Source organism: Phaethon aethereus (assembly GCF_964289735.1).
Source record: "Phaethon aethereus genome assembly, chromosome: 16".
NCBI classification, from domain to species: Eukaryota; Metazoa; Chordata; class Aves; order Phaethontiformes; family Phaethontidae; genus Phaethon; species Phaethon aethereus.
In genome coordinates this window covers 2,445,004-2,459,151 of record NC_138592.1, presented here as the reverse complement: position 1 = coordinate 2,459,151, position 14,148 = coordinate 2,445,004, and the positions used below count along the sequence as shown (strand labels likewise).

The following is a 14,148-nucleotide window of genomic DNA, read 5'->3' as shown; positions in this document are numbered from 1 at the left end:
AATAATGAGGACTTAAACAGAAGCCCCTCATGGGATGCCAGGGCTGGCGGGACAGAATGACGTTAAACAATGAGGTTATGATTCCTTAAATCACTGATGGGCTCCGATCACGAGCGAGGAAGCTTTTCTTTCACAACTGCCTTCCAAAACCCTATATCTAATAAGAAAATACCAATAAAAACCTGCCTTTATCTTAACTTTTAACTTTCTGGGAAACACTTCATTTCTGGTGCTCAGACCTGTCCTTTTTCTTGCTTCAGCTCCTGTATTTCCTCCCTCTTAAAACACAATCTGCCCCTTTTATATATTCCAAAGAGTTCCTCTTTTTCCAGTCATATGTTTAAATACCTAAATACGAACATTTAAATGTGCAGCTCCTTTGTATCCTATAAAGTTTCAATCTAAAAGCCAGCTAACATCTATCTGCAGGTCTGTTACAGCTGTCATAAACATGCAAAGCAAAATTTTACAACTTCAGAAGATGGCATTTTATTGCTGTTTTTCTACTAGCATCCCATTTCTTTAAAACCTTGTAATTATGGTTTGAAAAGAAGATCTCTCCAGCAACAGAGATGACCTCACTGAGAAATAGTCTCCTGACCACCCAGCTCTAATTATTTTCCAAATTCTGAAATCGGTAATTTAAAAATTCCACCCAAATGAAGATGATGAATTTTCACATGAAAATCACAAAACAAAAAGGTTTTGTCAATCTTTATGAAAGGTCAAACTTCATAGAGACAGTACTGGGGAAACCAAACTGCATATAGTTTTGGATAATTCGATATCTTCTGAATAGCAATTGATTATTAAAATACACTATTAGAAGTTAGACAACCAGTGCAAGGCACTTGCACACACAGCCAGTGTTTTATATATAAAGTAGATAAAAACTGAGTCAAAACACAGATTTAATTCCCAATACTCTGTACCATTGCAGTAGCCACTTATCGTTTGGCTGCAAACGCTCTGACTCAACTTGTGGGAAGAACATTGCAGGAATTTCGATTTCCACATCCGATTTCCAGGTCACCAACGAAAGACCTGGGTTTTTTTCTGTCTCTCAGCATTGCAACCTTAAAACGGAGAGTCAGAGAGTCCTCCTTTGCCTTCAAAACTGGCATGAGGCTCTTCAGTCCGAACCTAGCTGCTGATATTTGAAGGAAAGCAAAATGCAGCTCCCTTTTCCCCAGGAAGAAGACGTGACTCGAAGACATGCAGGGAGCAGATCTGTCGAGTAAGAAGGTGCTATTTTTACAAAGTCACCTTACATTGCGAGATGCCGAACACGTACAGGGCGAGAAAGGTGCTTAGGCAGCATTTTCCAGCGTTGCACAGCCTGATCCCGGGGAGGCACCGCTGCCCTGAAGCAACGCCCAGGGAACGGGGCGAGCGGCTCCTGGGCCGCCGAGCAGGGCTACCTGTGGCCATCGGCTGGGCAACAATTTTGAGTTGAAAGATACATTTGAGAGAAAATAAAATTTGTTCACGGCCAAGTTAGAGAAGACAGAATTAATCCAATTCATGACGCATTTTTAATTCAGTGAAACTGCATATGCAAGTACTGGAGGTTTCCTTTCCAGCGCGCTGCCCACCGGCAGAGCCTGCCTGAAAGCCACGGGACCGACAGACGTTCAGCGTAGCCAAAAATCACATCAGAGGTACAAATCCACACAGGAATCTAGGAACAAGCATGTGCCTAAATACCTCTCTGGGTGCAAGCCTTAGTCACTAAGGCTACCAAAATCATTGTACATAATGAGCCAAATGTTTAAAAGCAATTCTCACTCTGTGATTCTTGGATTAGAAACCAGGTTGAAGTTGTAGTTGTCATTTGATCCGAAATAGGACAATTGGACTTTTTTTCTTTATTTTAGTTGATTTTACAGAAGAATATTCCCGGAATCTACTGCATTTCAGTAGTACCAATACTTTGAACTACCTGGTCTTCTTTAAAAATAAGTTTTAGAAAAATGAATCAGCAACACACCAATATTCAGAATTCAAAGCAATCTCTTTGCGCCTCATCCTCTGCAGAGTTGCTCCCATCACTGATCTCGGTGTAAAACCGGTTGCCTAACACAGAGTAAAGCCCTTTTCCATTCCCATAATAAATATGCTGCAAATGTTTGCAAGAATCAGGGAAAAAAAAAAAAAAAAAGCATTGAACTCAGGAATATGAGCGAAGAGTTTCAAGCCTGATAGCATGAGGTGCAACACTTCTACACATTAAGAAATCTCATAGAAATTTGATGAACAATTAAGATCTGGGTGGGTTTTGTTCCTGAGTACTCACTAATCAGAAAAAAAACCCAACACCTGATGTAACTTCTTAGTTTTAATATAGGTGACATGAGACGACATGAACAATTAATTGAATTTTTCCTTCTGCCATGCAGTTCTCTCATTGGAAATGACACCTGGAATCACATGCAAGCACAATCCCTGCAGAGGAGAACGCTGTTGGGGTCTGCAGGAACTGGTAGGAAAGAGTCCAAAAGAAATAGAGACATATATAGAGATATATGTTGTCAGCTAATCCCAGATCATGTTCTCATTCAACCAGAAAGTCATGCAGAGTGACGCAGAGTGTCTCAGAGAAGTGGTATTTAGGTGTCACTCAAGTAGATGGTAAATGAGCCTCAGTTCAGTGGGAAGTGTTGGTGACACGAACATGAGGGAAGCAGTAACCCAGCCGCAGATGACAACGTGAACTGAAGCCTTGCAATCGTGAGCACGGGGCAGGGCACCCTGCTGGGGCCGGGGGAAGGGAAGGGAAGGGAAGGGAAGGGAAGGGAAGGGAAGGGAAGGGAAGGGAAGGGAAGGGAAGGGAAGGGAAGGGAAGGGAAGGGAAGGGAAGGGAAGGGAAGGGAAGGGAAGGGAAGGGAAGGGAAGGGAAGGGAAGGGAAGGGAAGGGAAGGGAAGGGAAGGGAAGGGAAGGGAACTGTGGCTTTGTAACCAGAGACAAAGATCATGAGAAGCCGTAACAGCGTAATGGGGCATGCTTTCGTTCCTAATCTTCATAACCACTTTCAGTTGGCACCTATTAGAAACATATTCGATAACAAAAAAATTATAATGTTTCTAGCCTGACTTCGGGGAAGGTTTACAAAACTTTCACCTTTTGACTTGAATTTAACAAAGGATAGAAACTGAGTTGACTTTTTTCTGCTGCCAGTCCAAAAACAAGAGCCCATGCTGGACAAACATGTAAGGATCGATCCGTCGTCCCATGAGCTGATAGAAAGATGCTCGCTGCTTTAGTGGGCTTTGCGTTTAGGTTCATTTAGGTCCAACAGCCCAGCACTCAGCAGCAAAATGCATGAGAGCTAACCTTCAAATGAGCTGCCATCAGCCTCCTTAGGATCCTGGGGGTTTGAGCTCCTATTTGAAACCCTCTGGTTTGGGTTTCATTCCACAGCACTCTATAGTATTAAATTAGCACTTTTAAAAAATGTGGACTCATTACATTAGCAGTAATTTTGGGTCAATAAAAAGTATCACCTGTAACTTCTCATCATTGATTTTAAGCTACGCTTGAGCAATTGTTTCATTTTCTCCTTTCATTTTGTAGCCAGCAAACATTAGCCAAACTGAATTAAACTAACATGGACTGAGATCCACCTCTGCATAAGAACTCAACCAGTAGCAGTGTTCCTTCTTCTGAAAAGCTATGGCCAGGAGAAAGAGGCTATCTCCTGTTGGGAAATGAACACTGTTTAATTAAAAATTTAATTAAAAAACGCTGTTTTTTAATCCAGCATTTGTGCTGAGCTCATGGCATATGAGAACAGCTTGTTAAAACCAGGCAGGAGGGAATGATAGGCTTTGTGGCAATCACTGGGCTCCAGTCTGGTCGCAGGTGTGAATAAGAGGCAGAAACCAGCTACTGGAGACATGAAGGAAAGGTAAATACATCTGTGTGTGCAACACTTGCCATGACTAGAGCAGAAACCAAGAGAGGACCAGGCTCAAGCCTGGTTTGCCTCCAGTGATTTCAGAAAAGCCATTGCGAAGATGAATTCAGCCCAGAGAATGGAGTATCTAGAAGCAGAGCAAGTTGGGCATAAGGAAAACAAAAGGTCAACCAACGATCAATGTCATGGTGAGTAATCCCGCTTCTCCTCCTTGTCCACAACCACAGTGTTAGACTTGGGTTGAAGGGAGTCACTGAAATCATAACGGGAAAGACCAGACTTCCACCATCCCTGCAGACACCACGTAAACCTGGCTGAGCATGAGGCCTTGGGTGAGTGAAGGGCCACTGGAGCCAGACACATGTCTTTAACCTTGGCCTTCGGCATTTTGCAGCATTGTTGTTACACCGTCAACCCACTCTTCCTAACACACAGCGTTTTCCCCAAACTGATGTTGAGTGCTGTCAAACACCACATCGCACATATCTTCGGGGATCTGCAAGTAACCTCTCGCTGTTTGCCAGCTCAGCTGTTTTGCATTTCAGGAGCAAAGCCAAACAGCTAGATTGCATCTTCAAGCTGGCTGATTATTCCTAAACAAGACTTTAAGAAACATGCTACACCCAGACCCGTAGTCCAGTCAAGGGCACTGCAAACATCTTTCCTTCACTGGTCCGTCTGCCATTTCTTCCCACGGTCAGGTCTCTGTGAGGCCTTCATCCCCCTGAGGAGATGCCAGGGAAGTCTCTTACAAAGCAGAGTACGAGAGACCTGATAATCTGGCTTGGTATAGTTATATTACTGTCTAAAAATGCATGCATTATTGCCTTTATTGACAAGAGATCATTGGTTTAGTACATTAAGAAACCACGGCTTCCTAAGGAGTTTTCTATTAATTTACCTACATTGAGTTTTTTGTGATTGCCTCATCGTTTACTGTTATTTTGTTATATGCATCCTAGATGAAGGCTTTTAGTACTCAGTCTTAGATGCAACGAAGTGCTGGCATCTATCCCTAAGAGCTTGTGCAGTGGGGGATTGAAGGCGGGTAGCCCAAGGGTCCAGGAAAACAAGACATTTGAATTATTTTTATGTCCCTTCGAGGTTAACCTATTTAGTTTTTTAGTTTTACTAAAAGACAGTGTGTAAAACACTACATTCAGGATGGATGCAGGTTAACAAAGATGCTTTTGTAGCTACTCCAAAGTTCAAGACTCCTTTTTGACTGGAAGAACCACAGTTTGTAACCCTCCTTCTCTGGGTCTCCAATGGATCAAGAAGATGTTGAGATAATAATTTGTTTCATCCTCCCTTTCCCTTGCAGAACTCAAGATGGGGGAGATGAAATGAGGAGCACAGTGGGAAGGAATTCAGTAGAAAATAGAAAAAATTATACCGGCTTTACCAATTAAAAAGTCATGCCTAGGAAGACCATGCAAGGAAGACATTAAGATCAGAGTGGCTGATTTTCCAGAAAACAGAACTGGACATGGACAGGTGAGAAGACAGCATTACGAATATCACTGCTTGTTTTAATCTCTGCCAAAACCAACCTCAACACTGAGCAACCGAAAGGCACCTTCCTCTGGGGAGGAGTCCCTGCTTGCACTCCACCTCCAAGGCTAAAACAACATCACCTGGCAAATGGAAACACTACAGAAGTCATGGCAATTTTTTTCAGCCAGGCTGTTAACCACATCTTTGCCATTTGGAAATGCAGCTGATGATCACCCAATATTTAAACTAGACCTTTCAAGAATAAACTTCAAGGAAGGCCACAGTACCATCAAAACACGTAGCAGGAGGCTAACTCAAAGATTCAGGCTACTTATCCAGGCACAAGGGGTTTCCTACCATGGAGAATTGCTTATTATGAAACCTAGATCATGCCCCCTTCCTCTTTGTTACCCATTCAGAGATGGGATTTACCACACTACTTCTGAGCTTCTGGTACACGCAAGTCTCAGGCATGAGTCTTAGCCTCTATTCTGACAGATAATAAAAATAGCCAGCAGGGGAAAAAATAGCAAGAAAAGAAAAGATACAAGTTGGAACAATTAATGGAGGAAATCAGAGATACATATACTTTTAAAGCCGTAGTTTTATAGTCTTAAAGCTGTAGTTTGTTGGCTTTCTGAGGGAGACAGAGACTGGTGATTTTGAGAATTAAAACGGACTCCAAAAAAGAGCATGCAAAAATCCGATTTCACAAACATGCGGCATCACTCAGTGCCCTGCCACCCCCGGGCCTTCCACCTGCCTGGCTGCGGGGGGACGAGCTGATGGGGTTCGCCTGCCAGCATTCACAGCATGCAAGCTCTGGGCATTGGTAATTCAAGAAGGTGCATGTTTGCTGCTGAGAAGCAGTGTCTGGGGCCGGGGGAAGAGACTCTTCCAGTGCAGGTGTGGAAGTAGACGTATTTATGCACAAGTAAATGAAGACGCGTGTATCGGTGTACCCTCATGGCCGTCAGACGGGTGCGCTGAGGGATGCTCCCTGGGAGTTCTCTGAAGCCGCCTAACAATTGTCAGCTTGATGAAAAGGATGAAAACACTGCCCGTACGAAGCCCTCTGCTCTAGCTATCTGTTCCCCACGGGACCTAGAAACAGAACCATTCGCAATGCCAATGTCAACACTGAGGGGAACCCTACGTCTGCTGGGACAGGCTGAGATTAGTCCTTCTCTAGCTGCGTAGTAGAGGTGCTAGATAGGCAAGCTGTGGCTTCCGAAGGCCACAGGACTAGGAAAGGTCAATTTGTAGTGTTCAGAGAGCCAAAGGAACGGTGATTGAGCAGAGGTAGGAAGCCGGTATTTGTCATGCTACTAACTTGGTACTGCTGCACAATGCAATTTAATTTGCAAGGAAGGATTCCTTGGACCTTGAAGAGGGATGGGCCAATAGGGAGGAAGGGGTCTTTTAAAAAAAAAAAAATTAAATTTCAATTTTTTTTTTCCCTTAAATTTTCCATCATTTGTTAAACTTCAGTTCCTGGCCTCCTCCGTTGCTGAGCAGACACTGGCTTGCTAGCCCAGAACAAATTCCACATCCTCGTCTCCTTGATTCACGTGTTCTGCATTATTAGCAGCCAAGGAAGCCTCTAATTTCTGAGCAGGCAATGGGGAGGCTCTTTCACCTTGTTTTTACTCATCTAGTACCTCTATTAAGCAGAGAAGTGATCAGAACGGGTGGTAGCAGGGTAGAGGGAGAATGAGCCGTGCAGCTTTTGATTAGTTCCGTGCGACGCATTTCCCGTGGTACCTAGAGTTTCCTGAGCAGCATCCGCATAGTGACTCTCTGCACGGTTTGCTTTTACTGGAAATGAGGGGAGAGTAAAAATTAGACCTGGAAGCAAATGCCAGACAGGAAACTTTTGATTACTGACTCTAGGTTTAAAAGACAGGCGTTCTGAGGGCCGAGTTCATGACAGGATTTTTCTGGTTGAGTGTTAAACGGAAAAATAAAGATAAAAATCAAGGCCATTTCTGAAATTTGTCTCACTGTGGTCAGTAAATGCCATTACTAGAAATGATGCATTTGGCATCGAATTGGTGGCGTCAGTTCATCTACAATTGACCGAGTCCTGCAGGAAGATTTTTTTCATCTGCATAGGAAACAAAAAGTACTCTCTTCTTCCTCTAAACAGATAAAAAAGACATTTTTTTAATTGTCTGAGCCATGGAAAGCCAAGAATTTAACTTGTTTTGTTCAACAACAACAAAAAGTTTCAAATTTCTTCTTTTTTTTTTCCCACCAAAAAAACCTCACAAAAAGAGGTAGTTAATCTGTGAATTATTTGCTCTTCTCACACAGAAAATGTATTATATTAAGCCTGGCATTAAAAAAAAAGAAAAAGATAAAAACAGAGTGTGGTGCAGTCCCTTATGGGACAGGATTTGAACATCCGCGTTCATGCATCTGATTTTCATAACGCTTTTTAGACGGGGCCCTACCACTCACGGGGAGGTACTGGCTTTGCTGAGGCACCACCGCAGCTCCCGTCAGCCCATCCCAAATCGCTGCCCAGGTACTGCCCTGCCAGGAGATCGCCACCACGACCGGGGTCCTCCATGCCATGGAGCAGCCCTCTACCTGCGCAAGGGTAATGACGTGGTCCCCACCGTCCCACCAGCGGCCACCGCTTGCGGAGTTCACGGACAGACTGAAAAAGGCTGAAGGGCGTATAAACCCAATCTCGTTTTGCGCTTGAACTCGGCAATCGGAGGAGCTCGTGGGCACACGCAGAAGGAATTTGCAGGAATTCCTTCTGCTTCACCGCATCCTGTGCAAGCTCAGCCGGCACCACCCCCTGCCTCCTGAGGACTCCTCAGGTGCCCACGATGGGACCCCGCGTCCCCAGGGAGCCCCGGGGACCGGCGGCGTTACCGGGGCTGCTCTGGAGCTGGGGTCTGAGCATCGCGGCGTGGGAGTGGGATATTCAGCATGCAGAGCCTCAGGGAGACGTGTGGGTTACTCTCCCCTGCCGTCCCTACGGAAAGATGCGGTCCCTTCTGCACAAATAATCCGCTCCCCTAAAGGCAACTGATTATTTCCAGATTACTGTCAGTCCCAGCATGAGTCTCTGGCACCAGTTTAGTTGGTTAGAAGGTCAAATGCCAACCCAGGCTAACCCGGCCCATCGGGCTGCTGTGATTGACACAGGTTTCCACGGGCAGTGGCGGCTGGTGACACCTCAGACACCCTGGGCTGGATGAGCAGGGGCCCACTGAGTTGACCAAAGGCATCCTCCAGTGCGTACAAAAGCCTTAATCACACCCCTGAACGGAGATATTAAGTGTGTATAAGTTGTGTGTATCTCAGACAGACATATACATACATTGATATATAGATACACGCACAGATATACATACACGTTACAAGGTGGCCCGGTCCAGCACTCACTCAATGTAACAGCCAAGGTCTTGCTGAGCTCATCAGGGTCAAGGACAAACCACAGCTGAGGACAACCTTCCAAAGAGGTTCCTCTCCTTACCTACAGGACTGAACTCATGCTGGACAAAGTAATCTGAGTTTTAGCTTCCCGGTTTCTTGGAATCTTTCTGTTTCTTTTTCTCTGATATTAATGTATTGTTACTATCACTTCATTCATTGATTTTTAGCTTTTCACCCAATCGTATTTTGGAAAATACAAGAAATGTGGTCGTGGATGCCTTCAGATGTTGATCAAACCGTCTGTTAAAGAGCATCTGAGGCACACATTTCACGTAGGAGCCTCCATAGTCCTGGCTAACCACGTGTTTGCCTTTTTGACATTACAAGCAGAAGACAAAATAAACAGAGACGAGATGCCAGAGCCCATTTCCAGCCTGATTAACACAGGAGTAATTGAACGCCGTTACCGCTCTGATTTGCTGGCTTTCTGCAGCAGGAGGGGTGAGAAAAGCCCCGCCACAGAGCAGCCCTCTTTCCCTGGTGCTCGGAGGCAGAGAGGGCTCGTGTTTGGATGCCGCAGAGAGCAGCGTGGTCTCGGAGACGCGGTCGGCGCTGACGGCTCCTGCAGCAGAGCCGGCCCGGGGCAGGGCAGGCGGACGGGGGGCGGACGCAGCGCCCAAAGCGACGGGCAACAGAAGAGGTTCTGTGAGCGGTTCTTAAACAGGGAGGAAACTGAAAAGGGGGAAGGGGTACGTAGCACATAGAAAAGGGCCGGCATCTTTTCCGCCATCACAGCCTGGGCTCCTGCCTCCCCGCGCAGGTCAGCTCACAGCTTCCCGGCACTCGGTCGCCGACGGATGCGGACAAGCTCGCGGTGAAAAACAAAACAGAAGCCATAGAGAAAGGACGTAACGCGTCTCTCAGATCGGTTGTCCCATCTCACGCCAAGACCAAATCAAAAGCCACCGCGTAATTCCAGGTGACCTCGAGCCTCCGCCACGCTGACCCCACCGCCCCCCCCGGGAGCAGCTCTTGGCAGAAGTCAGCGCGGCTTCGGCAGCACCGGCCTCGGAAGGCAGCATCGCCACCGGCGCGCGGGCAAGACGCCGGCAGCTGCCCGCGCGCTGGCGGGGCGTTTGGGCTGCTCCCCGACCTTGCAAGGCAACGTCTGCCCTGCGCAGCGCCTTCCCGCGAGCCGTGCCGGCATCCCTTCTCTGACTGAAAATGTACTGAGATGCAAAACAGTGAAAAAGTTGTTTCCGTCCCGTTTGCTGTAAGGACTTCGTGGTGTATCGTATAGGAATATATGGATATAGGAAATCAGCCACTCCCTACACATAACTGCAACGGGAGGAAGATCCAGCTAGCTCCAGACGAGAGACCGTACGTTTCCTTACGTGGATGGAAACGGAAAGTGGCAAATCCGGTAGCAGCGGAAGCAGTGGAAGTGTGGTGCTGGGGTCTGCTATGAGAGACGATTCATCCCGAGGGGTTCCCTAAGTGAAACAGTCATCAGCGACAGACCACGGCTGGATGATTAACTGTCGGGTGGGCTGAGGAGGAGGACGGGTTTTCTTTTCTAAGGGCAGGATGACACACTGAGCATCACTGGGAGGCCGTTGGAAATTAAAGTGGGTGGGAGAGTTGGGATGCGAATGTAAAAGATCCAGAAACTTCTATTTTGGGGGAAAAAAAAAAACTGATTTGGGGCCCCCTGAATACAGGGACCACTGTGCTAAATTCCTTCCTGAGGTCTGAGACATCATCAGAAAAAAAGGGCAGCGAGAGAAGGTAGAATTGATGTTGCCCTAACAAAACACAGAAGGAAAGAGCTTTGGTTCTGCTACGGCAGCTGAACCGAACGATACGGAAAGGACTCTAATGCCATGTACACGGCAGCTGCAGACCCTCAGCTTAAGCACTCCTGGGCTCAGGTTTAGCATCTTACAACAGAGGACAACAAAACCCATCAGTGTCACAGGAGACAGATACACTACAGGAAAACAGCATTTGGAAATGACCCTGATGAAGGAGCTATATATAGCAAAAAAAAAACAAACCCTCTGAAAAAAGGCAGTGAAAGGCTATTTTTCACTTCTTTCTGTGACATAAGATTAAGAAAGCAATGAACAGGGAAAAACCTGCAACTTCTACGAAGAAAAATTATATCCAACCTAGTGTTTGAACTGGTGAAAATGAACCCTGTAGGTCAGGACTAAGATTCAAAGTTAAGTCTAGTGTCTCAGAAATCAGACTAGGGCCTGTGATTGCAGGGATGCTGGCTGGTGTGACCCTACGAGGGACCATCAGTCCTAAGATTTCCTTGGCCACGGAGCTGATCGGGTTGAGCAGAGATTTCGTCTGGCTGCACAGCCACGTGCCTGTGAGAAACATGGATTTACCCTTCGATGCACCCACCGTATGTCACTGGCTGAGACAGGGCGGCGGAGCAGCCCGGCTCCTGGGATGAAAAGCTGACCCTCCTCATGCCACAGGCGGGTGGCCGAGATTTCAGCCTTGGTCTGCTCCCAGAGAGCATTTCCCATGTAATGCTCCCTGCTCTAATAAAGCTGGATGGAGGCTGCCTTCGCTCTCACTACACAGGCTGAGATCACAAGTAGGAAAAAAATAAAATAATTCTGGATAGTCGAAACATGATCTTGGTGATCTGGTTTAATTGGCAGGAAAGAGGATGGAGCGCTAGGGAGGTTCTGCTTGCAAAGAAAAGTTCAAATGAAAGACAGAAAAAAGAGTGGGGGCAAAAAAAAAAAGGAAGGAAGGATGAAATTTTCCTCCCTTTACTCAGCATCATATCTACCCAGATATCTTTGGCTGGATTTTTTGCCAGGGGAAAATTAGTTTCTGGCCTCTTATAAGCTAGAAGGCAGAGCTGAAACTTACACCTGCAAAACGCCAGGCTCTGGTTATACTTCTGAAAAACATATTCGGTGTTTACATTATTTAGGCTGTAAGCTATGTTTTGAGAGATGAGATGGAAGATCTGAAAGCCAAGCAGATGATCTCCACAGATCATCAGTTCCGTGCCTTGCCTCCCAGGCAAAAAACCAAGATTCAGTCCCAGAACTACTTCTTAAAAGAACTGGGAAAATATAGGGAAAAAACCCCCGGAAGTAAATACTTTTAAGGGGATGAAAAGTACCCTGAATGGGAATGGGGTGGAGAGAGGGTGTCTCTGCCACGCAACGTCGTGGCGTGTCAGAGAGCCCTCCTGCGTCCCACGGAGCAGCAGGTCCCCGCAGCCCCGTGCAGTGCCCTGCAGCGACAGGAGCTCAGGAGAAGGTGCTAACTCGGTGACATGGCGATGGCTTTGTGTTCCCACGTCACCTGCGCCTGGCGTGGCGTTGGGTGGCGGAGACATCGGCAAAGCATCACCTACCCCTCGGCACTCGTTGAGCTTGTGTTACACCGTTTCAGCTACGACTCCAGCAACAAAAGAAAAAAAAGCAGCATAACCCAAAGCCCTGCCGTCACCCCGGGTAAGTGCCTGCCAGCTCTGCCCGTGCTGCCCACCGCTCTCTCCAGCCCCCACAGCCTCGCCGTCCTCGCAGCTACAGCCTGAGGCAGACTGGAAGGCAGACAGGATTTAAGGTCCAGCATACACGTAGATACATTGGACGGCCACAGCACAGAAAAAGCACGTCAATACCTAGAATGCTTCCCTCGATGGTGCCACGACATGGTACACACACGCACACACGCACAGAGAAATCTACGGGTAATGCATGGGAATGGCGTGTCGGCAGTGATACAGACCTTGGCGATGGCTCGGGCTGCTGCTCTTTCCTTTAAACAGAAGCAATAGTACATTAGCATGGTGTCAGGTGGCAAAAGATGTTTCTGCTTCGCTGTTAAAACATAACGAAAAGACAATACCAAACAATACAACTAAGCGGAAGTTGTGGACAGAAGAAAGGGAAAGGAGCACTTAACTCCTGGAGTTTCTGGCCCGGACAGAAGATCACTGGAGACTCACACAACCTCAGAGAAGACACATACAACGCACAGGGTTGAAGAGTTTGTCCCAACCCATCCTTGTGCCTACGCATGACTGAGACACCTGACAGTCGTGTGATTTGTGTGAGCACAGGAGGACTTCTGTGGGCTCAGAGAGCAGCCCCCTTTTCCTTTGGAAACGCACCTCCCCGAGGTCTTTCTGCACACAGGGAAGGATTTGAACAGCTCTGCGACCCCGGTGTATTTGCTTCTCCTTCCTGGCCGTGGGGACGGAGCTAATGTCAGATCTCTCGGCTTCATGCCGCAGTGCTGACACGTGGTGTTGGGGGGACAGTGGTGGGAAGGAGCACAGAGCCCTGCCCTGACACCCCAGGTGGGGCTTCTGCCTCCAAAGCCTTTGGCAGCTCCTTTGCCAAAGCTGCTGGCAAAGGCTACAAGGAGGAGGGGGGAGCCACAGTTTTTGTATGCGGTTTCCTACCAAGATCCCAAACCACTTGTTGCCCAGAAAAATCATTGGCGTTGCGGACAAAGTGAGCTGAACTCCTGCAGAAGGGTAGGCGTAACACTGCAAGCCAAGCTAAGGCCACACTGAAAAAAAGTCTCACCTTCGCTGACCAGGCATCTTAGTGGCATTTCCCCTCAGCCATGAGGAAAACCTCCTCTGCCTTCAACTATTCTGGTTCACAGCTTCTTCAAGCTGGGAAGCTGCACTTAGTTTGGGGCCCCGAAGCAGCCTTGCCCCCGCAGCCCCACAGGAGCAGCACGCTGCTTTTCTCAGCAGGCAAGGGTCTGCCTCTCCGAACGCCAGCCTAAGGGACAAACCGGACTGCGAGGAGACGCGGGCAGGAGGAGCCGGCTTCCCTCTGAGCGTGATGCTGTACCAGCCCCGGCCCTGCCTCCAGCCAGCAGCAAGCGCTGGGACACCGAGGTCCGCACAGACCCCGACCCCTCTCCCTTAGGCTGACGGCAGCAGCCTGGGGGGACTTCAAAAATGCCCCTCCGCCCCCCGCTCCTTGCTCAGACAAGCTGCCATACACCCTGTCACTAGCTCAAATGCTCACATTTTAAAGTTTGCAGTCTGAACCTGGGGTCTAAAGATCTCTACTCTCTGGGGAGACACACAGCCCAGCGCAGGTCCCATCCCACGCCTCCCCGCTGGCCCCACTGCCCACCGGCATGGCCAGCACCTCTCCATCCCTCCTGGGGTCTGCACGCTCCCCGCTCACCCAACAGGGCAACCTGGCCTGCTTAAAAAACCAAGATTTACCCCTCCTGAGCACACGGTGAAGCTGCAGGACTCCTGGCTTTCTGCGGCAATCACGTATACCGTGCCATAGCACATTTAGCAAAAATTTCTCACCGC

At 47.8% G+C, this 14,148-nt stretch overlaps 1 protein-coding gene across 4 annotated transcripts in view; it reads right to left on the bottom strand.

Annotated features, from left to right (window-relative positions):
- Window positions 1-14,148, bottom strand: part of KCNQ2 (potassium voltage-gated channel subfamily Q member 2) — a gene marked incomplete at its 3' end in the record, with an annotated part of 65,746 nt that overhangs the window by 11,819 nt on the left and 39,779 nt on the right. For 2 of the 4 annotated variants that reach the window (XM_082007379.1, XM_082007381.1), the window contains exon 11: window positions 12,581-12,614. In XM_082007379.1, the coding sequence (XP_081863505.1) occupies window positions 12,581-12,614 (34 nt within the window). Of the gene's footprint in view, window positions 1-7,178; window positions 7,233-12,580; window positions 12,615-12,756; window positions 12,810-14,148 lie in introns of all 4 variants that reach the window. The other 2 variants (XM_082007380.1, XM_082007378.1) reach the window with 2 other exon arrangements.